The following is a 27,567-nucleotide window of genomic DNA, read 5'->3' as shown; positions in this document are numbered from 1 at the left end:
TGCACGATAGAGACCTGGGCGTGTAAAACAAAACCCCTCATCACCTGAACTGGATTTTGCGTCCTTTGCACTAAGGTTGAGCGAGCAAATACTTGATGAGACAAATCATTAAGCTGTTTTATTTCACTGTGAATGAACACAGAGAGTAACATTTATGATAAGCTTCATTAATTCAATCAGTACAACTTAATACAAAATAAAGAACACACCATGCTTCCCTGCATCAGTAGATTGTCTTACTCGACTAAAACAAGTGTCTTCTAAGTGTTTCTCCAGCAATTTTGACTTTCTGAGTCTGCCTGAAGCCTTCACAGCTCTCTTTTTAAAAGCCTTGCTGACCTCACAGACTTCCTGTTTCAAAAAGCCTGTCAGTCCTCCGGTTTCTCTTTTTTGGCCCGGAATTTGTGGTCGGGATGACAGCGCACTGGCAGCGTTCACCATCATCCCGCCTTTGAAACTGACCGCAACTCCGGGATCCGGCGCATGTGCAGGCGCATGTAGAAGTCCCGAAGTTGCGGTCTGTCAATGACAGAAACTTTTCCAAAAAAATGTTTTAATTTCTTTTTTAAAGTTTGTCCATCTTTATTTCAGGTTTGCCTTTTCCCCGTGTGAAAGTCCCAATCTTTGTTTTGCTCTCTCTAAGTATTTTAAAAAGTTGGAAATTTAAGGTAAAAAGTAGCTGTTCTGACTTAAGGTTATCGACCTGAAACGTTGACTCTGTTTCTCTCTCCACAGATGCTGCCTGACCTGCTGAGTGTTTCCAGCATTTTCTGTTTTTATTTCAGATTTCCTGCATCCACAGTATTTTGCTTTTGTATTAGAATTTTAAGAGCTTACTCACTTCTTGTACGCTGTCTGTGAGAATCCTGCCTTTTGATTTGCTGCTTAGACAGCCTCTTACTGTCACAGGAGTTCAAACAAGGGGATCCCCACTACAATCCATTGATTTGAATTCAAGGTCGGAAAACCCAAGATTCTCGACACATGGATTGTGAGATCTTTGTGCGAAATGTACTTCGGGGTTCAGCAGCGAACGCCTTCACTTCGCTTCTGACCGCAAATTCTGGGCCAATATCTCTCTTGTCACAGACAGACATGGGTCAAAGGGCTTTCCAACATAATGGGTATGAGGTGTGATGTAAGAAAACTACTAGGCCCTTGGTCTGAGTATTAAACAAGGCTTTAATCAACTGTTTTTCAACATGGAGACCTAGTTGTGTCCTTCACTAGTTCCTGTTAAAGAATGTCCTGAGCAAGCTGGGCCCATGCCCGAGTATTAATACTCTCCCTGGACAGCGCCACCAGCAGGCCGCCAAGTATAATTTCATAAGTCATTTCCACATGAATGACAAGATTCATGTCAAGGTGTTCTTTGATTACCTCGACAAGCTAATGAATTGCTTGTTGTTTAGACTCTGAGAAAAGCATCTGCCATTTAGCATCTATTGTCCATACACTTTGCTGAAAAAAGGTCAACATTAAAAGTAACTCTTACTTGCAAATCCCTGTGGAATTCTGTGGCTGTTACCTTTTTTGTCATTGATGTTTTAGTATCTCATCCAGTAATTTGCATATTTCATCATCTTTTGTGAATTTGCCTTTCGAACGACAGTATTTCATACCTATGCAACTAAAATCACCCTCAGGTTTGTTTTCAAGAAAAGTGATTCAAGCAGACTTAATGGCCTAAATTTCAGCCCGTAGGCAAGTTCCGTGCAGAGGATCAGTTTTGAGGTTAGGAAACCCGGAAGAATGGGTTTCCCGAATGTCCTGCAGTTTAACTGCAGGGCTCCTGTAATTTTTTTTCCTGTCGGGTTCCCGCCCACAGGCAACCTGATTGACAGGCTGGCGGCCTGTCGGGCGGGGAAGCTTGCTTCACAAGGCCGCAGCCTAGTAGAGCAGGTAGGTTTAGTGAGGGAGTGGGGCAGATTGTGGGGGGGTTCTGATCGTGGGGCAGGGTCCGATGGTGGGAGGGGGGTCGATGGTGGGAAGAGGGGAGCAGACAGATCGTGGGCGGCAGATTTACTGGGTAGCTTGTTGGGCCTGACCCAGAAGTAGTGCTTTTAAAGCACTTACCTCATGGATTCAGCTCTCCTTGCCTCCTTTTAACTGCCGAGTTTCCCGAAGCCTGGGAAACCCGGCCAACATAAGTTAAAAATCGAATGACTGTTAAAATGAATGCAGGCAGCCTCATTATAATATTTAAATGACCAACCAGCCTCCCGCGAGCAGATTGGTCGCCCGTCCCTCATCCGGCTTCAGTTAAAATTGGAAGTGGATGGGTTCGAGGCAGGTTGGGTCCCTGTTTCAGCTTTTTTGAACTTTAACCTCTGACACGACACCAACCCACCCATTTGTGGGAGTTAAGATTCAGCCCGATGAAATCAAACACAAAAGTGCTGGAAATGCACAGCAGGTCTGTCAGCATTTGATTCAGATTTCCAGCATTTGCAGTTATTTTTCTTTTTATCCCTACCCTTCTAATGAGTCAATCAAGGGACGTGATTTCTGTGGATGGGTGCTGCCACTCCCTGGCTGATGCTCCACACTTAGAGCATATATGGTGCCAGGAATGGGGATTTGTATGAACAAGTTCATCAGCGTTAACTAGCCATAGGGCATTTTTCACTGAAAGCTTCAAAGTCTATTTTTATGAAGAAAAGAAAGTAAGGTCTTGCATTTATATAGCGCCTTTCACAATCTCAGGACATCCCAAAGCACTTTACAGCCAATGAAGTACTTTTGAAATGCAGTCACTGTTGTAATGTGGGAAACGCGGCAGCCAGCTCCCACACACAACAATGTAATAGTGACCCGATAATCTGTTTTTAGTGATGCTGATTGAGGGATAAGTATTGGCCAGGTCACCGGTGATAACTCCCCTACTCTTCTTCGAAATAGTGCCGGGGAGAGTGGGAGAGATTGTAAAAAGCACAGAAAAACTATACCAATATATGACATACCTAGAAAAAGCATTTAATACAGTTCCCAAAGACGTAATTGTGCAGCAGCTATAATAATAGGTTCATCTAATGATGTCTCACTGGAATTATACATAATATATACAATGCTAGGGGTAAGCCATTGACTGGAAGATAACAATGTTATATTAATTTCTCTCTCAAAAACACAGAGTAACAATGTAACCGGTTTATGTTATGTATGCTTCACACTGGTAAATAATGGTAAAGTTTCCTAAGACTGGTCTTGTTTAAGAAAGCTGCATTGATAAATTTCATACGAGAGCACAAATTTAACAGAAAATTCATTACTTTAATCAACTAAAAAGCACAAATAAATAGTTCTTTCATTGCCAGTGCTCCCAAGTCATTTCCTTATGGTCTCTTCCATTCTATGGCTTGCGATCAGTGCCTCTAACATAAAAACTGGGCTGCTTAAGCCATAAGCTTCAGGGACTTGCACTTCCAACTCCTCTTCATTGATCCTCGCCTCTGGCTAAGATTATTATAATATTAGTTGAGGCGGTTAGGTGAGGATTTTGCCCAATGCTGGCTCTGGATCGGTGGAAATAAGATTCACTGAACTGTGCAATATATCTATTTCTTTAAACAGCAGCCGGCAGTAAATAATGTACACGGCAGTGTGTGTAAGTGTTTAATATTGGTTAACATCTGGAAGCCTTTAATAAATGACTGTGTGTGAGTGGTCATCCTTTGAATTAGGAAAACCTGTGCCGCAGTGCAGGCTCTGTCAGGTTTTTCTGGAAAATCAACTATCACAGACTCGTCTAGCCCTGATTTATTAATCCTGATATCAGTGTATAAAATCTTTATAGGAATTCATTTTATAGCTTTGACGCATCAAATGGTAGCAGCAATGTGCACACAATGAATATACTTGATCTAACACATTGCCTGATTCTATAAATGCTTCTTTATATATCAGGAGTTCTCAAGAGTCAAATACGTCATTTTGAAGTATTTAAGTGGATGCTCCCAAATTTTTAAACTAGTGCTGGCATATATAGTCAGGAATCCGCACTGTTGCTAAAGCAGATCCACATCGAGGAGCTCAATAAAGGAGTCCTCAGCTTCTGTTTCCTTTTAATGGCAAATACTCAAGGTTCAAATTCAGCCTCAGTGGCCTGAACTCTCAGTCATAGAAACTTGTGCAAAACTTTAAACTCAGGAAGTTATATCCCTTACAACTTACTCCATATTGCCCTTTGCAGTTGCAATGTGAAGGGGCAGCCAGCCATTCTTGCTTCCTTTGTTTGCATCAGCATTTTGTGAAAGAAGAAACTCCACGACGTCTTCATGCTCGTTTTTGCAAGCTTCATACAGCGCTGACGCATTATCACTGGCTTGGGTGTTGATATTTGCACCTGAGGAGAGTTTGGTTATAATGCATAGCATACTGTAATCAATATAGCTATTAACAGAAAACAGAGAGCAATGTTACTCAACAGATAAAATATTTTGTAAAATACTTTACTAATCTTAGTGTATATGTTTTTGAAAAACATAAATGGTAGCAGTTCCTTAAAATGTTGTACTTATATTACAACTTTAATTCTGTTCTTTAAAAATTGCACCCTTTTTTACCATTTGGAAGTTCAAGAAGACAATTCTATACATTGTGCATAAAGCCAACTCAAAATACCCATTTTCTAGAACTATAAATGATCCATTCCTTTTAACGTAGTCACTTCTTTAAACAAGGTGATTGGCGTAAGAAAACTACTAGGCACTTGGTCTAAGCGTTAAACAAGGCTTTAATCAACTGTTTTTCAACATGGAGATCTAGTTGTGTCCTTCACTAGTTCCTGTTAAAGAATGTCCTGAGCAAGCTGGGCCCATGCCCGAGTATTTATACTCTCCCTGGACAGCGCCACCAGCAGGCTGCCCAGTATTATTTCATAAGTCATTTCCACATGAATGACAAGATTCATGTCAGTGATTCCAAGTTATAAATAACGAGTTCAAATGATATTTTTGAAGTTATTTGGACCTAAATGCTATACCGCTTCGAGGTGGCACAATGTGTACCATGGCAGCCCAGGCCAACTCATCTACATTGCAATTAAAATCACAGTGGCATTCATACTGCCCTTTGCCCCCTTCTGAGTGGCACAATGGAAGCTCCAAGGCACAATGCAAATAGGGAGACAGACTAGGGTTCATTTGCATGCCACAGGGACAATAAAATGTAGTGCATGGAGTTCACAGAGACAACACATCAGTAAAATCAGGTTTACCTAAAAGAATAAAGTAACCGGTGCTGTATCCTTGTGTACTTCAGAGCAACACAAGCACAATGAGAAAGTCCACAAGGCCAGTTGCCCCTAAGATACACTCTGCAGCTGAGACATAAAAGGCAGGGATCAGCTCATTTAAATATCCACTGACATTGCTGGAACTTTCTTCTTAGGCAGTCCCTCGGAACCGAGGATGACTTGCTTCCACATTAAAAATGAGTTCTCTGGTGACGGATGAGTCCAATGCAGGACCTACAGTCTCTGTCACAGGTGGGGCAGACGGTGGTTGAAGGGGCGGGTGGGTAGGGTGCTTGGGTTGACGTGCGCTCCTTCCGCTGTTTGCGCTTGGCTTCTGCTTGCTCCCGGCGAAGAGAGTCGAGGTATTCGGCGCCTTCCCGGATGCTTCTCCTCCACTTTGTGCGGTCTTGGGCCAGGGATTCCCAGGTGTCGGTGGGGATGTTGTACTTTTTCAAGGAGGCTTTGAGGGTGTCCTTAAAGTGTTTCCTCTGCCCACCTGGGTCTCTCTTGCCATGTCGGAGCTCCGAGTAGAGCGTTTGTTTTGGGAGTCTCGTATCGGGCATGCGGATGATGTGACCCGTCCATCGGAGCTGATCGAGCGTGGTCAGAGCTTTGATGCTGGGGATGTTGGCCTGAGCGAGAACACTGACATTGGTGCGCCTATCCTGCCAATGTATTTGCAGGATCTTGCGGAGGCAGCGTTGGTGGTACCTCTCCAATGCATTGAGGTGCCTGCTGTACATGGTCCATGTCTCTGAGGCATACAGCAGGGCGGGTATTATTACTGCTCTGTAGACCATGAGCTTAGTGCCGGGTTTGAGGTCCTGGTCTTCAAACACTCTCTTCCTCAGGCGACCGAAGGCTGCACTGGCACACTGAAGGCAGTGTTGGACTTCGTCATTGACGTCTGCCCTTGTTGACAGTAGGCTCCCGAGGTATGGAAAGTAGTCCACGTTGTCCAAGGCCTTGTAATGGATTTTGATAATCGGGGGGGCAGTACTGTGAGGTGGGGGCAGGTTGGTAGAGGACCTTTGTCTTACGGATGTTTAGTGTAAGGCCCATGCTCTCGTACACTTCTGTGAAGATGTTGACGATGGTTTGGAGTTCGACCTCCGAGTGTACGCAGACGCAAGTGTCACCTGCATACTGTAATTCGATGACAGAGGAAGGGGCGACCTTCGATCTGGACTGGAGGCGACGGAGGTTGAACAGTTTCCCATTTGTTCTGTAAATTAGCTCCACTCCAGCGGGAAGCTTACTGAGGGTGAGATGGAGCATTGCCGCAAGGAAGATCGAGAAGAGCGTTGGTGCGATGACACAGCCTTGCTTGACCCCGGTCCATACATGAATTGGGTCTGTGGTGGGACCGTTGGTCAGGATCATGGCTTGCATGTTGTCATGAAGCAGACGGAGGATGGTGACAAACTTTTGAGGGCAGCCGAATTTGAGGAGGACACTCCATAATCCCTCACGCTTGACAGTGTCAAAGGCCTTTGTGAGGTCAAAGAAGGCCATGTACAGTGGTTGGCGCTATTCCCTGCATTTCTCTTGAAGATCATGTCCATTGTGCCCCTTGCTGGAACACAACTCCCATGTAACACGGGAATACTGCACCGAGGGGAGGCAAATTTCAAGTGCAGCCTTTAAAAAAAAACAGGGTTTGCTGAACAGTGCAGCAGCAGGTACGTAAGTAAGTAAAACATGTCTTCAACTAGACCCAAAGATGAGGAAGTCCATTGGAAGGAGGCACAAAAGAAGAGCACAAAACTTTAATGAGTCTGACCTTCAGACACTCGTAGATGGGCTGCAGAAAAGGAGAGGCAAACAGCTGGGTGCCCATGGGAGGAAACCTCAGGGAATTGTCTCACGACCCATGTGGAAAGAGGTGGCACTACAGGAAAAAGTTCAATGACCCGGGCCGTCATGAAACCTGTGTAAAACAGGTGTAAGCAGCTGGACTACCTGGAAACATCTGTGCAGCCTTTACAAAGACAGTTCAGCCTGCACTCTTCAGCAGCAGACTGGGGGACAAACGGGTGAGGGAGGAACAGTGCTTGGCCCTTGCACTTCACTCTCTAATAACTTCACTGCACGGTTCAGCAATATTTTTATTATATTTGTACGGAATTAGGGCTACAGCAGGGCATGGCGCCAAGCCAGAGAAGAAGAACACAGAAGTTCACTGATTCAGACACCCAAGCCCTCCTTGAGAAAACCAATGGCAGGCGGCACAGACTCCTGGGTGTAGGTGCCACTAAACCACCTTGAAAGGTCACTTGTGTCACTTGAGCTCATCCAAAGCTCTGCTGCCCGTATCCTAACTCGCACCAAGCCCTGTTCACCCACCATCCCTGTGCTCGCTGACCTACATTGGCTCCCGATACGGCAAAGCCAAGATTGAAAAATTCTCATCCTTGGTTTCAAATCCCTCCGTGGCCTCACCCCTCCTCCAGCCCTACAGCCCCCCAAGATCTCTGCCATGCTCCAATTTTGGCCTCTTGCGCATCCCTGATTTTATTCGCTCCACCATTGATGGCCGTGGCTTCAGCTGTCTAGGTTCTAAGCTCTGGCTATCCCTCCCTAAACCTTGCCGCCTCTCTACCTCTCTCCTCCTTTAAGACACTTCTTAGAACCTACCTCTTTGACCAAGCTTTTGGTCATCGCTCCTAATATCTCCTTATGTGGCTCCGTGACTAATTTTGTTTGATAACACTCCTGTGAAGTGCTTGGGCATTTTACTACGTTAAAGGTGCTATAGAAATGCAAGTTGTTGTGTGACCTGGAGGGAGGTGGCGCTAGCACTGAACACCAACTCCCTCAACTGCAGGACTGCAAACCAGTATCGGAAAAAGTGCAATGACCTCTCTAGGGATGGCAAGGTAACACACTGGGCACTCTCTCCTTTTCTTCCTTGCCCAGCTTGGGCACCAGCACACTCTTTACCCTCTTAAAGCAACATTTACACAACTAACCCTCCACTCTGGTTAAGGGATGGCTCTAAATCAGCATCTTGACTATGGTTACCCAGCTTCCTCACAGGAATTGCTTACACGCACAATCCTAAAACGACCTTCTTCCACTTTAACAGCCGCATCCCCCCCACATCTCTTACTTCACCTCTCCCATGCCACTTGGCAGATACTCCTCAACTCCTAGCCATACCCTCATCACTCTGTCTTCTTGCAGGACAGATTGGCACACAATACCCACCAAAGGCAGTACACCGAAGGGGGCATCCCCACCTCACCTCCTTCAGGGAGAAGGCAAGGAGCTAGTGGGCATTCACCCATCTCTTAGCCATTGGAGGACTTGCCGAGGTCAGTGGAATCTTGCTGGTGTCAGGTTAGTAACTGAGCACCTGCACTGTTGCCCTGGCTTCCCTTTGAAGCACTGCTCAGAGACAGTCTTCCATTCCCTGGTGGTAGGGTAGCTCCCCAAAGTTGTTACCATGGGGTAGTAGGTTTGTGGCTATGTCTCATCAAAGAATGATTTATTCATTTTAGATCTATCGCTGTGCGGAAGCATCCAGAAGAAACTGGAAGCTTCCGCCACACATAAAGAGCCAGCGCCTTTTTTATGTATTTCCCAGTGGCGAGTTTCAGGGCAGCATTATCAAAGCCCTGGAGAAAATGATCTAGCAACTTTAAGGGTAGGGGTGCTACTAGGTGTTGGAAGACCAAGAAAGGGTAATGGCAGAAAGAGAATGAATTTGAAACAATTAACACAAATCAAAAGTAACAGAAAATTCTGACTTAAAGGAATTTAAATCAGAGGTTATTTTTTTGCTATCTACTCTTAGGTTAGAGGTTATGCAAATTAAAATCAACCTCAGAAGATCACCTTCTGGTCACCAACCAAGAAATTAAATCTATTCTAGGAATTCATATTCACAGAGATGACGACCATCAAAGACTACATTCAGATTTAGTCCCTTTACAATCAAAGGCAGCGGCCCTGAATTTCCTTGGGGCCAGAGATACACTCCAGTGTAAGTCATCCAGGATTGCAGCACAAGCGCAGGAGGTTTGGGTGGACCTAGAATGTCAGATGGAGCAGGATTTCCCATGCTGGTACTTTCCTCAATGTTGTCCTCCCTACTGCCCAGCGACCTGGACAGCAGAAAGAAGCCGGCATGGAGATCAACCGAGGGCAGAGGTGATGCCCACCAAGATCTCCAGGCCGGTGTCATTGCCTGTGAGACCACCAGAAATGCAGCCATTCACAATCTGGTTCCACTCTCCAAAAAAAGAGGACCGATCAAAGGCAAATCCTGCATTTCTGAGGAGTGGGGGGCGGCGGAGATTGGGGGGGGGGGCTCACTAGCATTCCCACACAAGTGGTCATCTGAGGCCATTTTCTCCTGTGGGCCTGAAGAACTGGAGCCTGTAGGACTGATTAAAAAGCGCTGTGATTATTTGCACAAACACCTTTGCGGCCTTCTGCGCAGGCACGCGGTATACCGGAGCCGCACATGCGCAGTACCCAGTTGCCTGCACCGTAGGCCACGCTTTCCTCGGCTCCGCATGGAAAAGATCAGGGGATCTGATGGTGGCTGGGGGAAGATCGAGGATCAAAAGGGGAGAGAGAGGATCGAAGGGGGGAGAGAGAAAGAGAGAGAGACTTGAGGAGAGAGAGGCAGAGACTGGAGGAGAGAGACTGGGAGAGAGAGACTGGGAGAGAGAGATTGGAGGAGAGAGAGAGGGAGAGAGAGACTGGAGGAGAGAGAGACTGGAGGAGAGAGAGACTGGAGGAGAGAGAGGGAGAGAGAGACTGGGACAGAGAGACTGGGGAGAGAGAGAGAACGACTGGGGGAGAGAGAGAGAGGGGGAGAGACAGAGAGTCTGGGGGAGAGATAGAGGTAGAGTGAGATTGGGAGACAGAGAGAGAGAGACTGGGGGAGAGACAGAGAGGATCGGAGGGGGAAGAAAGTGGAGATCGGAGGCTGGAGAGAGAGAGAGGGAATCGGAGGGGGAGAGAGACAGGGATCAGAGGGGGGAACAGATATCGGAGGGGGATGAGAGAGGATATGGGGGGAGAGAGGATATCGGGGGGGGAGAGGATATCGGGGGGGAGAGGATATCGGGGGGGATAGAGGCTATCGGGGGGGATAGAGGCTATTGTTGGAGGGGGAGAGGATATCGGAGGGGGGAGAGAGGATATCGGAGGGGGGAGAGAGGATATCGGAGGGGGGAGAGAGGATATCGGGGGGGGAGAGAGGATATCGGGGGGGAGAGAGGATATCGGGGGGGGAGAGAAGATATCAGGGGGATAGAGGCTATCGGGGGGAATAGAGGCTATTGGAGGGGGAGAGGATATCGGAGGGGGGAGAGAGGATATCGGAGGGGGGAGAGAGGATATCGGAGGGGGGAGAGAGGATATCGGGGGGGAGAGAGGATATCGGGGGGGAGAGAGGATATCGGAGGGGGAGAGAAGATATCAGGGGGAGAGAGGATATCGGGGGGGAGAGAGGATATCGGGGGGAGAGAGAGGATATCGGGGGAGAGAGGATATCGGAGGGGGGAGAGAGGATATCGGAGGGGGGAGAGAGGATATCGGAGGGGGAGAGGATATCGGGGGAGAGAGGATATCGGGGGGGAGAGAGGATATCGGGGGGGAGAGAGGATATCGGGAGAGAGAGAGGATATCGGGGGAGGGGGAGAGAGGATATCGGAGGGGGGAGAGAGGATATCGGAGGGGGGAGAGAGGATATCGGAGGGGGAGAGGATATCGGGGGAGAGAGGATATCGGGGGGGAGAGAGGATATCGGGGGGGAGAGGATATCAGGGGGAGAGAGTGAGGATATTGGAGGGGGGAGAGAGGATATCGGAGGGGGGGAGAGAGGATATCGGAGGGGGGGAGAGAGGATATCGGGGGGAGAGAGGATATCGGGGGGAGAGAGGATATCGGGGGGGGAGAGGATATCAGGGGGAGAGAGAGAGGATATCGGAGGGGGAGAGAGGATATCGGGGGAAGAGAGGATATCGGGGGAGAGAGGATATCAGGGGGGGAGAGGATATCGGGGGAGAGAGAGAGGATATTGGAGGGGGGAGAGAGGATATCGGGGGGAAGAGAGGATATCGGAGGGGGGAGAGAGGATATCGGAGGGGGAGGAGAGAGATATCGGAGGGGGGGAGGATGTCGGGCGAGAGAGGATATCGGGGGGGGAGAAAGAGGATATCGGAGGGGGAGGAGAGAGATATCGGAGGGGGAGAGAGGATATCGGGGGGGAGAGAGGATATCGGGGGGGAGAGAGGATATCGGAGGGGGGAGAGAGAGGATATCGGAGGGGGAGGAGAGAGATATCGGAGGGGGGGAGGATGTCGGGCGAGAGAGGATATCGGGGGGGGGAGAAAGAGGATATCGGAGGGGGAGGAGAGAGATATCGGAGGGGGAGAGAGGATATCGGGGGGGAGAGAGGATATCGGGGGGGAGAGAGGATATCGGAGGGGGGAGAGAGAGGATATCGGAGGAGGAGGAGAGAGATATCGGAGGGGGAGAGAGGATATCGGGGGGGAGAGAGGTTATCGGGGGGAGAGAGGATATCAGGGGGGGAGAGAGAGGATATCGGAGGGGGGAGAGAGGATATCGGAGTGGGGAGAGAGGATTTCGGAGGGGGAGAGGATATCGGAGGGGGAGAGAGGATATCAGATGGGGAGAGAGGATATCGGAGGGAGAGAGGATATCGGGGGGAGAGAGTATATCGGAGGGGGAGAGAGGATATCGGAGGGAGAGAGGATATCGGAGGGAGAGAGAGAGGATATCGGGGGGAGAGAGGATATCAGGGGGAGAGAGGATATCGGAGGGGAGAGAGGATATCGGAGGGAGAGAGAGAGGATATCGGGGGGAAGAGAGGATATCGGAGGGAGAGAGAGAGGATATCGGGGGGAAGAGAGGATATCGGGGGGGGAGAGAGGAGAGAGAGGATATCGGGGGGAGAGAGGATATCGGGGGGAGAGAGGATATCGGAGGGAGAGAGAGAGGATATCGGGGGGGAGAGAGGATATCGGAGGGAGAGAGAGAGGATATCGGGGGGAAGAGAGGATATCGGGGGGAGAGAGAGGAGAGAGAGGATATCGGGGGGAGAGAGGATATCGGGGGGAGAGAGGATATCGGAGGGAGAGAGAGAGGATATCAGGGGGGAGAGAGGATATCGGAGGGAGAGAGAGAGGATATCGGGGGGAAGAGAGGATATCGGGGGGAGAGAGAGGAGAGAGAGAGGATATCGGGGGGAGAGAGGAGAGAGAGGATATCGGGGGACAGAGGATATCGGAGGGGGAGAGAGGATATCGGGGAGGGAGAGAGGATATCGGAGGGGGGGAGAGGATATCGGAGGGGGGAGAGAGATATTGGAGGGGGAAGAGGATCGGAGGGGGAAGAGAGAGAAAGGATCGGAGGGGAAGAGAGTGACAGGATCAGATGGGGAAGCGAGAGAGAGGGCAAAAACAGGAAGGTAGATTATTATCTAAATGGCAATAGATTGGGAGAAGGGGAAGTGCAACGAGACCTGGGTGTCCTTGTGCACCAGTCGCTGAAGGTAAGCATGCAGGTGCAGCAGGTGGTTAAGAAGGCAAATGGTATGTTGGCTTTCGTAGCGAGAGGGTTTGAGCACAGGAACAAGGATGTCTTGCTGCAGTTATACAGGGCCTTGGTGAGACCACATCTTGAGTACTGTGTGCAGTTTTGGTCGCCTTATCTGAGGAAGGATGTTCTTGCCATGGAAGGAGTTCAGCGAAGATTCACCAGGCTGATACCTGGGATGGCAGGAATGACGTATGAGGAGAGATTGGGTCGATTGGGCTTGTACTCGCTGGAGTTTAGAAGAATGAGAGGGGATCTCATTGAAACTTATAAAATTCTGACAGGACTGGACAGACTAGATGCAGGAAGGATGTTCCCGATGGTCGGGGAGTCCAGAACCAGGGGTCACAGTCTAAGGATAAGGGGTAGGCCATTTAGGACAGAAATGAGGAGGAATTTCTTCATCCAGAGAGTGGTGAACCTGTGGAATTCTCTACCACAGAAGGCAGTAGAGGCCAATACATTAAATATATTCAAGAAGGAGTTGGATATATTTCTTAAGGCTAAAGGGATCAAGGCATATGGGGAGAAAGCAGGGACCGGGTACTGAATTTGGATGATCAGCCATGATCGCATTGAATGGCGGAGCAGGCTTGAGGGGCTGAATGGCCTACTCCTGCTCCTATCTTCTATGTTTCTATGAAGTTGAAAATATGGAAACCCGTTTTGTTCAGTTCTTTTTAATACTGTGAACTAAAGAACTACAGCACTTTATATTTGTTGGTTGTCTGGTTGCATTGTGATTAATATTCTAATTACTTATGTGGCCGTACAGACCGCCAGCACCATAGGAAAGCCGCTGCTCCTGCTGCTTGTGCAGCCTTTGCTATAGTGACATGAGGGATGGGCTGATATATTGAAAACATTAAAATTAATACAGATTGCACGAATAGATACGCCTCTTTCAGCTCACCTTGGGCTTTTGGATTGTTTGTCGATGTATAACCGTGTAACTCAGTGACATTTCTGAAGTGTTGATGCATTATTATGCAGTTGTTTGATATCCCAATCATTTCTGACAAGTCATTCTTTTAAAAAAATAGAGTTTGTACATGACAAACTAAAAGCTTTTAATTAATTCTACCGTAAACAAACTTGCAGAATGGGCATGTAAATGACAAATGAATTTCACTTTGGATAAGTGTGAGGTGGTGTATTTTGGTTGCAGGAATAAGGAGGCAACTTACTCCTTGGAAAATAAGAGTCTGAATGGAGTAGAGGTGCAAAGGGATCTCGGGGTATAGATTCACAAATCATTAAAAGTAGCAACACAGGTTAAAAAAGCCATAAAAGTGCAAATAAAGCACTGGGATTAATTTGTAGAGGAACAGAATTCAAAAGCAGGGAAGTTATGTTAAACTTGTGTAGAACCTTATCTGATTGTCTCATGATTTGAGATGGTGGGGTGGCAATATAGCGTTACTGTATACATGTTTTTAAGTGGTGGCTGTTGCTGCCATTGTTGTTGTAAAATTTGTTGTTATAAAATTTGCCCACAGACAAAAAGTTCGTGCTCAAAGGAGTTCGTGGCCCGCTCAGTACAAAAAAGCATTAGAGGGAACATTACTTACCACACTTTGTGAGAAAACGTACAGCTTCCAACTGTCCACTTTGTGCTGCAACAAATAATGGCGTGATTCCATAAACATTTGATGCCTCAATCTTGGCACCAGCCATGAACAGAGCTTCGATGATGTCCATATCATTTCGTACCACAGCCTCGTGAAGAGCAGTCCATCCACGGTTGCAGCGGTGATTCACATCGGCGTGATATTTTAACAGAAGTCTAATAACTTCCACACTTTTATTTTCACAGGCTGTTAAAAGAAGTAACTGTAAAGTTAAAGCACGTGCTTAGGACATTTGGAATATTTTTTAGTGGTTCAGGATCAGATTGTACAGCTGTATAGTTTATGTGTAAACATTCTGCTGGCCTGCCCCAGTAGAGCATATTGTAAACTTGTACACTGCAGGACAGTGATTTTAGGATGGGAAATTGTGAGCTGGGAGTGCACAATTTTGTAATGTGCGTTCCTGGCACAACCCATATAATTCTCAAGCATTTACCATGCTAGCAACTGTAATCTGTACACAGGAATGTATTGTATTTGGCACAGTAGGTTAACTGAGGTCAAGCAGTTACACTTCATCAGTTTTATTTTACCTTTGTAGAGCGGAGTTTCTTTCGTCTTACTAGTGATGTCACATTCTGCTCCTGCTTCCAGTAAATAAGTCATGCACTCCAAGTATCCTTTGGCTGTCGCTAAGTATAAAGCGGTTTCCTCTGCTAGTGTCCGACAGTCTACAGTTCCGGGATAAGCTATTAAAAAAAAACATTTCAATGCAAACTTCAGGAACAGTACCTCATTTTCCTCTTGGTCATTCTGCGGCTGAGCATTGATATCAATCGTTTCAGACTTTAGCTCTATTCCGTACTTTCATATTTACTTCTTCCTCTATTACTCCATTTCAAGTGTTTTCCCTTCTAATTTTAGAGCCATGTCTGACTCATCCCTCTGCCTTTCCAATGACTTGGTCTGCGTGCCTGACCTCTGGCTGAGATGGATTTGTATAGTGTATAACTCTTTACACTTCTTTCCAGTGTTGTAAAATCTGTTTGGCTATCAAACCCATTAACGGCTAGTTTTCATCTGTACGTGCTATTCTCCTCTTCCCTTGTCCTTAATTTTTCTTATCTAATTTAAGAGGCTTCTCCAACCTGATCAGTTCTGGTGCATTATACCTGAAATGTTAACCTTTAGGAACATTCAGCCCCTCGAGCCTGTTCGCCATTCAATTAGATCATAGCTGATCTGTATCTTCATCTGTCCGCCTTGGTTCCATACCCCTTAATACCCTTGCCTAACAAAAAAAGATTTCTGTCAGATGCTGATGGACAGGCTAGGAATTCCAGCATTTATTATTTTTATTCCAGATTTCCAGCATTTGTGACTTTTCTTTTTCCATTTATATTTTTATCACTTCATGTTTCATGGTTTGTTTATTTTATAGAGAACAACTATTGCATGGGAATTTGACTTTTTTTTAGCTCTGATAGATAGTGAAGTGGGAGCCAACTTTAAATAACTTCTACAATCGTCACACAATATTCTTAAAGAAACAAAGTAACAAAAATAACAAACATCTACTCACGTTATCATGTAATAAACAATTTTTATTTGATAATAACATCTCGATGGAAATGCTCTCCCACATTCTCTTGAGGGTTACAAAGCATGTTTTCTCCGCCAACTAAAGGCTCTGACATACCCTATCAGTTAGAGACTTTAATTATGCGTGGCTTTATTTAAAAATATTTGGCAGCCTTCTTAGAAAGCTAAGAATATTAATTTAAAACATCCCATCAATCTGGCACACTGATTTTTATTTATTTTTTTAAACTTGGAGGCTCAATGCTAGTTTTAAGTGATCATATCACTGCACTAAAGTAGCCTGCAAATGTACTTAGTAAACAAATCTCACAATATTTGTAGCCATTTTTCCAGTATTTCATAAGGTAATTTCTTTGCCATTACAGCGGACCTCATTTCATCTTCGACGCTGCTCAAGATCCATTGAAGAAGTACCACTGTCTTTTTTTTAAATAAAATTAATTGTATAAAGTACATTAGCAATTGCAACCACAATCAGATCACTCCACAACACAATAGTATCAGTCTTGCACTCTCATTTCAGCCACAAATACACATATAAGTCTGAACCAATGAGACACATAACATATTTATCTTGGGCATTGATACTGAATATTCATTATCTATCTCTCTTTCAGTCTTTCACCCTCTCTAGTTACATAATAAGAAGTTTTCTGTCTGTAGTGAATGTTGTGCACTAGTATCATCAGTTTTCTTCTTGGTCAAGTCACTGTCTAGTTCTTCTTTCTAATTAGTTATTTTCTACTTTTGCTAGTCACCACTCATAGTCTGCAGAAATATCTGCCCAATAATATTGCAAGAAAAAATTCTGCTCAAACCTGTAAAAATAAACTTCCTCGTTCCACCTTCCAATTGCTCCAGTGTTTCCCCTTCCGAAGCATAATCAACAGCCTCAGTCAGTTAGCAGATAACCCTGCAATCACCTACACCCTGCACCCAGGACCCTGCCCAACTGAAGGCCCAGTGTCCTAAAGCCAATGTGAAGAACATCCGCCTATGTGCAACAGATCAAAGCCATGTGCTCACTGATGATACCATTCCTGCCTGCCCTCCAGATGCTTGCCGCTCTTCCGTCTATTTGCTCCCATGGATTTGATCTGGATGAGAGAAGCAAAGAGAGAAATGCAGAGGGAAAGAGAGAGTAACAGGGGCAATTTAACAGAGATAAACATAGGGGGCAAGAGAGAGTAACAAGCACAGGAAGAAAGTGAGAGAGAAAGAGTAACAGAGAGAAACAATGAAAGACTGAAACAATGTAAAACTGACAGTGACAGACAGAACTACAGAGAGAAAATGAATGATTATCATAGACATAAGGGGAACCACAGGACAGGTCTTTAACTCTTGACATGACCCTGCATATCAGGTGCCTCTGAGATGCAGCTAAAAGTCACAGCATTTATGAAGCTTCCCTCCACCCCCAAATGTTCACTGTGCAGAAAGTTCCGACAGATAAACTGAGTTTTGTAGACAAATGCTGCAGCCAATTTTCATACAGTAAGGTCCCATAAACAGCAATGAAATGAATGACCAGTTAATCTGTTTTTGTGGTTTGGGGGATGAATGTTGACCAGGACATTGAGAGAACTCCCTGCTTTTCTTCTTCAAAAAAAAGTAATGGGATCCTTTACATCCATCTGAATAGACAGATTGGGCCTTGCTTTAATGTCTTATCTGAAACACAACACACATGCAGCACTCCCTCAGTACTGCACTACAATGTCAGCCCAGATTGTGTGCTCAAGTCCTGGAGTGGGCTTGAAATCACAACCTTCTGGCTCAGAGGTGAGAGTGCTACCACTGAGCCATGCTGATACAAACTAGAAGATTTTGATGAGAAACAAAGTGACATCAGGTCAGTTCAGGTAACAGGAGAAAAAATTGCAGGGATATGGGGAAAGAGAAGGAATGTGGACAATGGGAGTGGAGAAGCCTGGTGGTGCAGGCTTGAAAGGCCAAATGGCCTACTCCTGCTCCTATTTTTTATGTTCTTATGAGTGGGACTAACTTGATTACTCTTCAAGAGAGCCGGCACAGACTCGATGGGCCAAATGGCCTTCTTCTGTGCTGTACTATTCTATGATTCTATATACAGAATACCATTATCCAAGCCCCAAACCACTTGTGAACCATACCACAAGAGATCTACTAGTTTTAAGAACATAAGATCATAAGAAATAGAAGCAGGAGTAGGCCATTCGGCCCTTCGAACCTGCTCCACCATTCAATAAGATCATGGCTGATCTTCGACCGTCTTTGTATGAAATATACAGAGGGCTTTTGTTCTTTTTGTGTATCCTCAGCAATTGTTTGTCACGTTCCTCTCAAAGTCCCAACATTCTTTTATCACCGACTTAACTGCTTCGACTTCTTCCTAGTATGTGATGTCTCTTTCTTACCTTCTTCAGTGTATTTTTAAATATATGTTTCTGCACTTCCCTCCTTTTCTTTCCTGAAGGCATTGACTCTGGGTTACAGTTCTACATGTTTAAAATGCCCTTTGGTGCTTCTTCTACAGGGCCAACTTGTAGGGTTATGGGGAAAAAGCTGGGGGTGGGACTAAATTCGGGAGCTCTCTCAAAGAGCAGGCACCGGCATAACAGGCCGAATGGCCTCCTTCTGTGCTGTAAGATTCTATGTGACTCTTCTTCATTGAGAGCCTTCACAGCTGAGCCTGATTCTGTCCTTCTCTGCCATTCAAACACACACACTTCCAGCGGGGGTCATCTGATAGTGACCAGGCATGGGAACTTGTGGCTGTTTTTCCCCCTCCCTAGAAGAAGGACTTGCATTTATATAGCACCTTTCGCGACCTCAGCATGTCCTAAAGTGCTTTACAGCCAATGAAGTACTTTTGAAGTGTAGTCACTGTTGTAATGTAGGAAACACGGCAGCCAATTTGTGCACAGCAAGCTCCCACAAACTGCAATGTGATAATGACCAGCTAATCTGTTTTAGTGATGTTGATTGAGGGATAAATATTGGCCAGGACACCAAGGATAACTCCCCTGCTCTTCTTCGATATAGTGCCATGGGACCTTTTATGTCCACCTGAGAGGGCAGACAGTTTAATGTCTTATCCAAGAGAAGGCACCTCTGACAGTGCAGCATTCCCTCAGCACTGCACTGATGCATCAGCTGAGATTTTTTGTGCTCAAGTTGAACCCACAACCTTCTGACTCAGAGGCGAGAGTGCTGCCCAATGAGCCAAGGCTGGCACTTGGTGAACTGAAGCCAATTGTAGCCCCAACTGTCATCAGTTGAATCAGCTCAGACCAGGGCTTGAACCCAAGACCGTCCTAGTTTGTAATGGACCAAACCGCTGAGCATCGGCCTAGTGAATGAATTATCTTCACCGCCCATCTTAGGCCAGCCTGAGATTTTTAACAGCAGGAGCAATAGAATGAGGAATGATATGAAAGGCAACTCAACAAAAAAGCCACAATGCACCAAACATTATATTACAACAATTCAAATTGATAGTTGCGTTTATCAGTAAATTAGTTACTTAACGGAGCTGCCTGCACTGGTGGCAAGTAACAAAATTAAAACTGATATAATTGCATGTCTAAAGATATTGGAAGATAGCAACATGTACAATACAAGGTTATATCTTTGAGAAAATTTGGTGCAATTAGTATCCTGTAAATTGTACAATAGGACAAATGACTGCATAAGTGCTGTTTCCCAGCTCCTGCACAGCCCAGGTCATTTCCCCAAACTGAACTAAAGGTCTCGCAACCCCTTCATTACACGATTGGCCCACAGACAAGGTACATGCCATGCAGTTTAATCTTTTATAATACAGTATAGTCGTTCCTATCCGATCACTTACTGACCTTTTAGCAGCAATTTCACACAGTCCGGTTTGTTGTAATAGACAGCTTCATGCAGAGGGGTCCAGCCGTTCGTATTTGCCACAGAAAGATTTTTTCCGGATTTGATCATATTTGACAAGGTTTCTTCATCACCATTGCTTATCGCAACGATGGCAGGATCAAGCTCCCTAGATTAAAAACCGGTTAGATGTAATAAGCACCACAGTGCAGTCTTTCAACCAGACAGCAGAAATGTGCATACCCGGTAAAATATTCCAACACTTTAAAGCGACTTATTCAATCATTAAATAATTCCTTCTGGACAAAGACCCCATGTTGCATAAGGCGCGCCCTCGGAAAGTGAGACATGTTGCTGGACCCCGGTTGATGATACTATGGGCACCTCTAGCGGTACTTTCTGACTGGCCGAGAGGGATTGCGAGCTCCGCCTCTTCTTTCCACAGGACCGATGTCATTCATTGGAGGCATTGAGGTCATCGCTCGGTGTCACAGCAAGTGCGGCGACAGCAAGGGGACCGCACAAAATAAACCAAGAGAAATTCAAACATTTAATGGAAAATAAAAAGGCAGACATTCCGAGCCCGCTAGCAGGAATGACCATTTTTGCCACTAGCTTCAAACCCACGGGTTAGAGTCACGCTCAGCCTCTCTCTCTCTCTCTATATCCCTGGACCTCAGACTGACCCTCGGCTGATCTGCTGTGATCTTCTGCTTCATTGTTTCCCCATGTTCCTTATTGCATAGTTTTATTTAATGGGAACGTTTGGGCACAGATTAACTTCAGCAGAGGCTTAGAAGGCTGTGATAAAAGATTTCTGAATCTTGACTGAAGTAAACGTGCTGTAAGTAAAGGTGATAGTCCAATTGTAAGACGACTTGCTACACTGTCACCGAATATATTTTCATAAACCGAACCCGTTTATTATAATCTATTTTCCCACCGCTAGATCTCTAAGTTCTCCAGTTATTTTTTTTTTAACCATCTGTTTCTTGGGAGTTGTTCCCGTTCCTTTTTTTTAAAAAGGGACGAGGAGAGGTTTTTTTTTCCTTCAATAAACGAGAACATCCCGCGGCTGTAAACAAAGACACACTTACACAGCGGGCTTGGCGATTGGAAATAGACTCCCGTCGTATCTTCTGTAGAAGGCTCTTCTTGGAAGGTTCGCTGTCGGAGCCGCGCTGGTCACAGGCGACCTGGCAGAAGGACGGGAGTGAAACAGTGAAAAATATTGGGAATAAGAGAAGCCCGTCATTTTCCCCGCAGTCTCTTTTTTTTTGGAGTCAATGTGAGCAGCTGGCCTCCAATCTGCTCTCGCACGTGTTTATTTTTGGCTTCGAGACGCCGAGGGACTATTTGACCATATAAGACAATAGAGTAAGCGGCTTCAGAGAAGGGGGCACATCGCAGAGCCAACTATTGCTGGGCTCAAGCAAGAAAACCCACGCTACAAATGATTCCTGTAACTTCAATTCACTGCAGTTGAAATTTGACTTATGCTGTCGTCTTTATATTTGTTGAGACCTACCTATAGTAGCCTATTATTTTATTTTTTTTAAACGTGATCCCAAACCAAACAAGTATAACTAAAAAGCTAAAAAAAATGTTGAAAATCTGGAAAAAAAATAGAAAGTAGTAGAAATGCACAGCAGATCCGAGAGACTGTGTGGAGAGGACAGGACGAGGCTTGGGACAGACTGACAAACAAGCATATTGATGGGAGGGGTCGGAATAAAGAACACATTCACACCACGGAGGGTTCGTGGGTTGAATGACCAGCTTAAAAGAAAAGGCAGGAGGTTGTTAGATGATGCGCAAGAGTATCTCGGGGGGATGTTACCAACACCACCTACCTAAACAGAATACTCCGTTGTCCTCCAATACTGTTAGATAGTAATATCAGGATTTCGTTTATAAATCTGGCATGACTTTCACATCAAACGTTATTAGTATATAAATGATCAATTAAACAGAATCAGTAGCAAGTATGATACAGAAATGAGTTTGATAAGTAAATAGAGCCCCGTCAAGAGTTAATAAGTTCACTTTCTGCCAAGGTGCTTCCTTTGTTACTATTGGCTTTACTGGGTATGGTTGCCTGAAGAGACGGGCACTTTAACTGCTCTCATACACCACACACACACAATCAAAGGCCAGAGAACACACTGACTGGTCGATCGCCTGCCTGCCTGCCTGCTTGGTGCAATCGTGTCCTAGTCTACTTTTGCCCTAGGGATGCGACCCAAAGAGGCGTGTCCCTCTGAACAAGGCCCCTGGGGCTTTTAGCCCGAGGCAGGCGAGTGCTGGATGAAGTGGTCTCTGGGGCTCTCAGCCTGGAGGATGTGTGTGCTGCTCTGGTTGGTCCTTTGAAGCTGTCAGTCCGAAGCACGCGTGCCCTGTGTCTAGACACCCACCTGTTCTTGGCGCACGGCTGTGGGACAACGTTCTGAACCGCTGGGCGATTCACCTGGGGCTGACCTCGGCTTCTGGGGTGAGTCTGGACCATCGAACTAGGAGGCTGGCCCGAGGAAGAAGACGTCGCCAGGCTTTGCTCGACCGCCATCTGAATGAGTTCGTCTTCACTCAGGCCGCTGTAAAGGCTGTACTCCTCCTGGCCAAACAGGCGTCCCGGGCCTCTGGTGGAAGTGACTCCCGTCGCCATTCTCCCGCAGCGTCAGGGGGCTGTGGATGGAGAAAAACAAAACCACAAGCTTTAAAAAGCCATTGCTCGCCAAGGGTTTTTTTTGTTGCATTCCTTTCCATTTATGTGCAGTTCTGTTAAAAAACAAATCTGGGAGGTTCACGAAAAATCAACGTGATCTAATTTGTCTGGTGAGCACATGTGGTTATTTTGGATTGCTTAATACGGCGTCTTTATTCTATTTACTGAGCTTCAAGATTTGAGACATGTTACATTAGCCAGACGTGTCCAGTTAGAGATTGCTAACACGTTATCATCTTATCGTCTTGGAGCTGTAACATTGTGGCACCTTCACGTGGATTAAGTGCGAATTAGCAACCAGAAATCGGCTCGGAGTGGAAAACCAAAAGCCTCAGGTGTGAGTCTTCCAAGGTCACAAGGGAATTCACACACCCTCTCCCCAACCTCTCCAAAGGTCCTGGGATCAGTTACAGATTGATCAGTTTGCCAACCAAAGCCAGGGATCGATTACACTTACCATCTCCTCTATAACCACACACTTCACTCAGCCAGGGGGAAAACACAGTATCAGACCCTGGACCCACTGTACCACAGCTTTAAATAGTGAATTAAATAACGCTCCTGGTTAAGCAACGCCTCGATATTAAGATTCTCATCCTTGTTTTGAAATCGTTCCATGGCCTCACTCCTCCCTATCTCTGTAATCTCCTCCAGCCCCACAACCCTCCAAGATCTCTGCGTTCCTCTAATTCTGGCCTCTTGAGCATCCCCGGTTTTAATTGCTCCACCATTGGTGGGTGCCTTCAGCTGCCTAGGCCCTAAGCTCTGGAATTCCCTCCCTAAACCTCTCCGCCTCTCTACCTCTCTTTGCTCCTTCAAGAAGCTCCTTAAAACCTACCTCTTCTGTTCTAATATCTCCTTATGAGGAGAGATTGGGTTGACTAGGCCTGTATTCACTAGAGTTTAGAAGAATGAGAGGGGATCTTATTGAAACATATAAAATTCTGACAAGGCTAGACAGACTGGATGCAGGGAGGATGTTTCCCCTGGCTGGGGGGGTCTAGAACGAGGGGTCTCAGGATACAGTGTAGAGATTCACGTATCTCTGGTAAACAGGATGAAGTGCAAACCAATATGGTGGGTATATTGTGTTTAATCAGAGTTTAGACGGAATATAACACACTAGCAATACAGCAAAAACATACGACCGTGACAAGCAGCTGGTACCGGACCCGATCAGACAGACGGCTGGCATGCGTGAACAGTTCTCTGGCTTCTGGCCTCTCTCTCTCTCTCTCTCTCTCTCTAGGGCCTTCAATGGTGAGCATGGGATCACTCTCAAAAGAGTGTTCGACCAGCCCAACTTCTCTTTTTAACTTCTGTTCGGCTCTCCCTTCCACCGTCTGTGTGCAAGCCCTTGGGGTGTCACTTTTATTCTCTTTTTAGGGGTGGGCCTGAGGCCAAGTTATTGACAAGACCATTTAACCTATAGAGGTTCCTCCAAAACTTCATCAACCAATGACAACTTAAGTTCTTTGTCTTGGTGTTTGTATGAAAGCTCTCCCCAAAAGAAGGTCTCATTACTTCATCCTTGTTTTTTACATTTTGAAGGTTGCTCCATTGGAATCCATCTTATCTCTTTTTACTCTCTCCCCCTTAACCCAGCAAGTACAAGGCCCCAGTCAGAGCTGTTGCACATTAACCAGTCGCTATCTCACCATTCTGACCTTCACAAGTAAGGTCTATGATACACTTCCTTTTTCTGCTGTGAACTTTTCTCTCAGAACTTTTACATTCCCATGAATTATGGTTTTGCGCTGCTTTCATTGTTCAATAGCTGTTGCTTTATACTTTTTTTTTCCTTTCAAAAATACATAGCAACTTGCAGCTGCTTGGGCTATGTACATTTTTAGGCACCCCTAGTTTCTAACAGTCCCCACCTTGAGAGGGAGAAAAACTCTATTTCGACCTCTCATTTACGAACCTCTACCAACCGTGCCAACTCTAAATTATTGGTTCGACAGTTCAATTCACTGTTCCAGTGTTCCAATTCTGCCCCGCCTGGGGTATCCTCTGTTTCTTCTATCTTTCCTGATCTTACCCCACCTGGGGTCTCCTCTACATTGCCTCTGATTTTCATCCATCATTAATTCATTAGTACAGTTAGTCATGATTATAGATACACATTTGGCTTATGCATCAAAGTCTTACTACACAGGTTACATATATCAAATATACTGTCATTACAAGTTTGAGAAGTACCAGAGCATGTGGAATGATACGAATCTATGGGTGAGCTGATATATAAACCCCAATATTCACCAGTGTGAATCGTCCCCGATGCTGTCAATTTCAATATCTATTCTCGAGTTGTCTTGCCCCAAAACATAAAATTGCTTTAGGGGGGGAGTTCAGTCGCATCACAAACTCACTGAATTCCTCAGACAACAGGAGAATGTCGTACCTGAATTGTGCCAGATAATTGTGCAGCTCATACTGGATTGTATTAGTGGTGGGGAACATGGAGATGGCAAAGACACTGAACAAATATTTTGTATCAGTGTTTACAATAGAGGACACTAAAAATATCCCAACACTGGACAAACAGGGGGCAATGGGGGGGGAGGAGCTAAAGACGATTAAAATCACGAAGAGGATGGTACTCAGTAAAATAATGGGACTTAAGGCGGATAAATCCCTCGGACCTGATGGCCTACATCCTAGGGTCTTGAGAGAAGTGGCGGTAGGGATTGTGGATGCATTGGTGATTATTTTCCAGAACTCCCTGGACTCAGGAAAGGTCCCGGCAGATTGGAAAACTGCTAATGTAACACCCTTATTTAAGAAGAGAAGTAGACAAAAAGCTGGAAACTATAGACCAGTTAGCCTAACATCTGTGGTTGGCAAAATGTTGGAGTCCATTACTAAGGAAACAGTAACAGAGCATTTGGATAAACATAATTTAATAGGACAGAGTCAGCATGGTTTTATGAAGGGGAAGTCATGTTTGACAAATTTTCTCGAATTCTTTGAGGATGTAACATACAGGGTGGATAAAGGGGAACCAGTGGATGTAGTGTATTTGGACTTCCAAAAGGCATTTGACAAGGTTCCACACAAAAGATTACTGATCAAGATAAGAAATCACAGGATTGGGGGTAATATACTGGCATGGGTGGAAGATTGGCTATCTAACAGAAAACAAAGAGTTGGGATAAATGGTTCATTCTCGGGCTGGCAATCAGTAACCAGTGGTGTTCCGCAGGGGTCAGTGCTGGGACCCCAACTCTTTGCAATCTATATTAACGATTTGGAGGAAGGGACCGAGTGCAACATATCCAAGTTTGCCGACGATACAAAGATGGGAGGGAAAGCAGTGAGTGAGGAGGACATAAAAAACCTGCAAAAGGACATAGACAGGCTAAGTGAGTGGGCAGAGATTTGGCAGATGCAATATAATGTTGGAAAGTGTGAGGTTATGCACTTTGGCAGAAAAAATCAAAGAGCAAGTTATTATCTAAATGGAGAGAAACTGCAAAGTGCTACAGTACAAAGGGATCTGGGGGTCCTGGTGCATGAAACACAGAAGGTTAGTATGCAGGTACAGCAGGTGATCAGGAAGGCCAATGGAATCTTGGCTTTTATTGCAAGGGGGATGGAGTATAAAAACAGGGAAGTCTTGCTGCAGTTATACTGGGTACTGGTGAGGCCACACCTGGAATACTGCGTGCAGTTTTGGTTTCCATATTTAAGAAAAGATATACTTGCTCTCGAGGCGGTTCAGAAAAGGTTCACTCGGTTGATTCCGGAGATGAGGGGGTTGATGTATGAGGAAAGGTTGAGTAGGTTGGGACTCTACTCATTGGAGTTCAGAAGAATGAGAGGCGATCTTATCGAAACATATAAGATTGTGAGGGGGCTTGATCGGGTGGATGCGGTGAGGATGTTTCCACTGATGGGTGAGACTAGAACTAGGGGGCATAACCTAAGAATAAGGGGCTGCCCTTTCAAAACTGAGATAAGGAGAAACTTCTTCACTCAGAGGGTAGTAAATCTATGGAATTTGCTACCCCAGAGAGCTGTGGAAGCTGCAACATTAAATAAATTTAAAATGGAGATAGACAGTTTCCTAGCAGATAAGGGAATTAGGGGTTACGGGGAGAGGGCAGGGAAGTGGACGTGAGTCTAGATTCGGATCAGCCATGATCCTATTGAGTGGCGGAGCAGGCCCGAGGGGCCGTATGGCCTACTCCTGCTCCTACTTCTTATGTTCTTATGTTCTTATGTATTGGCTTTTCCCACGCTCTGTTACCTACAAAACACAATGATTACAGTCACAGTTTTAATTCAGTCTTACAACCATTAGCACATCGACTAAGTATATACATTTCAAGTGACAATGATACAAAACAAAGAATACAGAAATTGTGAAGAAAGCTACAGTTTATCATCTAACCAGGAATACTTATTCTTTCACAGTTTTCAACTGATTGATATGGTACCATTTAGCCACCTTGGCCCTCCCCTTTTCCCCAGGGAATTGGACCAGATAAACCGAAGGACTGGCCCTGTCAATAATTGGGAAACATAACAGAAACATAGAAGATAGGAGCAGGAGTAGGCCATTCGGCCCCTCGAGCCTGCTCCGCCATTCAATGAGATCATGGCTTCTTCCCATAGTTTAGTACCATTACAACATCTCCCACTTGATACTCAAATGTTCGAACCTTCTTGTCAAAGTATTTCTCTGCCTGGTTGTTTGATTTGCCTGTTTGTGTAGCTACAAACATGTTAGTTTGTTCTATGTTCTCTACTACCATTTCAAGCCATTTCTGGTTGTCAATTCCCTGTACTAGGGGTGTGGCTGAAGGGGTTAACAGATGGGCTGGCATTCGCATTAGTCACCCGGTCATAGCCTGGTAGGATGAGATACCCGTTGTGCTATGTGGGGTGGATCTAATAGCCATTAGACACATTGGCAACATACTGGACCATTTGGTGGGGTGATCTGCACAAAATTTGTTTAACATAGTTTTCAGAGTTCGGTTTCCTCTTTCCACTACACCAGATGATTGTGGGTG

At 45.6% G+C, this 27,567-nt stretch overlaps 1 protein-coding gene across 3 annotated transcripts in view; it reads right to left on the bottom strand.

Annotated features, from left to right (window-relative positions):
- The window catches only part of asb2a.1 (ankyrin repeat and SOCS box containing 2a, tandem duplicate 1), a 55,528-nt gene that overhangs the window by 15,126 nt on the left and 12,835 nt on the right, over positions 1 to 27,567 (bottom strand). For 2 of the 3 annotated variants that reach the window (XM_086002779.1, XM_086002781.1), the window contains exons 2-7: positions 22,239 to 22,506; positions 20,922 to 21,020; positions 19,827 to 19,993; positions 14,979 to 15,134; positions 14,386 to 14,631; positions 4,174 to 4,345 (exon numbers count right to left, since the gene is read on the bottom strand). In XM_086002779.1, coding sequence (XP_085858905.1) covers positions 4,174 to 4,345; positions 14,386 to 14,631; positions 14,979 to 15,134; positions 19,827 to 19,993; positions 20,922 to 21,020; positions 22,239 to 22,486 — 1,088 coding nt within the window. In that variant the 5' untranslated portion in view covers positions 22,487 to 22,506. Of the gene's footprint in view, positions 1 to 4,173; positions 4,346 to 14,385; positions 14,632 to 14,978; positions 15,135 to 19,826; positions 19,994 to 20,921; positions 21,021 to 22,238; positions 22,507 to 24,470; positions 24,616 to 27,567 lie in introns of all 3 variants that reach the window. The other variant, XM_086002780.1, reaches the window with a different exon arrangement.

This window comes from Somniosus microcephalus, chromosome 12, assembly GCF_052327205.1.
Source record: "Somniosus microcephalus isolate GS21.2 chromosome 12, FLI_Smic_1.0, whole genome shotgun sequence".
NCBI lineage: Eukaryota > Metazoa > Chordata > Chondrichthyes > Squaliformes > Somniosidae > Somniosus > Somniosus microcephalus.
Note: the sequence above shows the minus strand (reverse complement) of the source record. Positions and strands in the feature narration are given on the sequence as shown.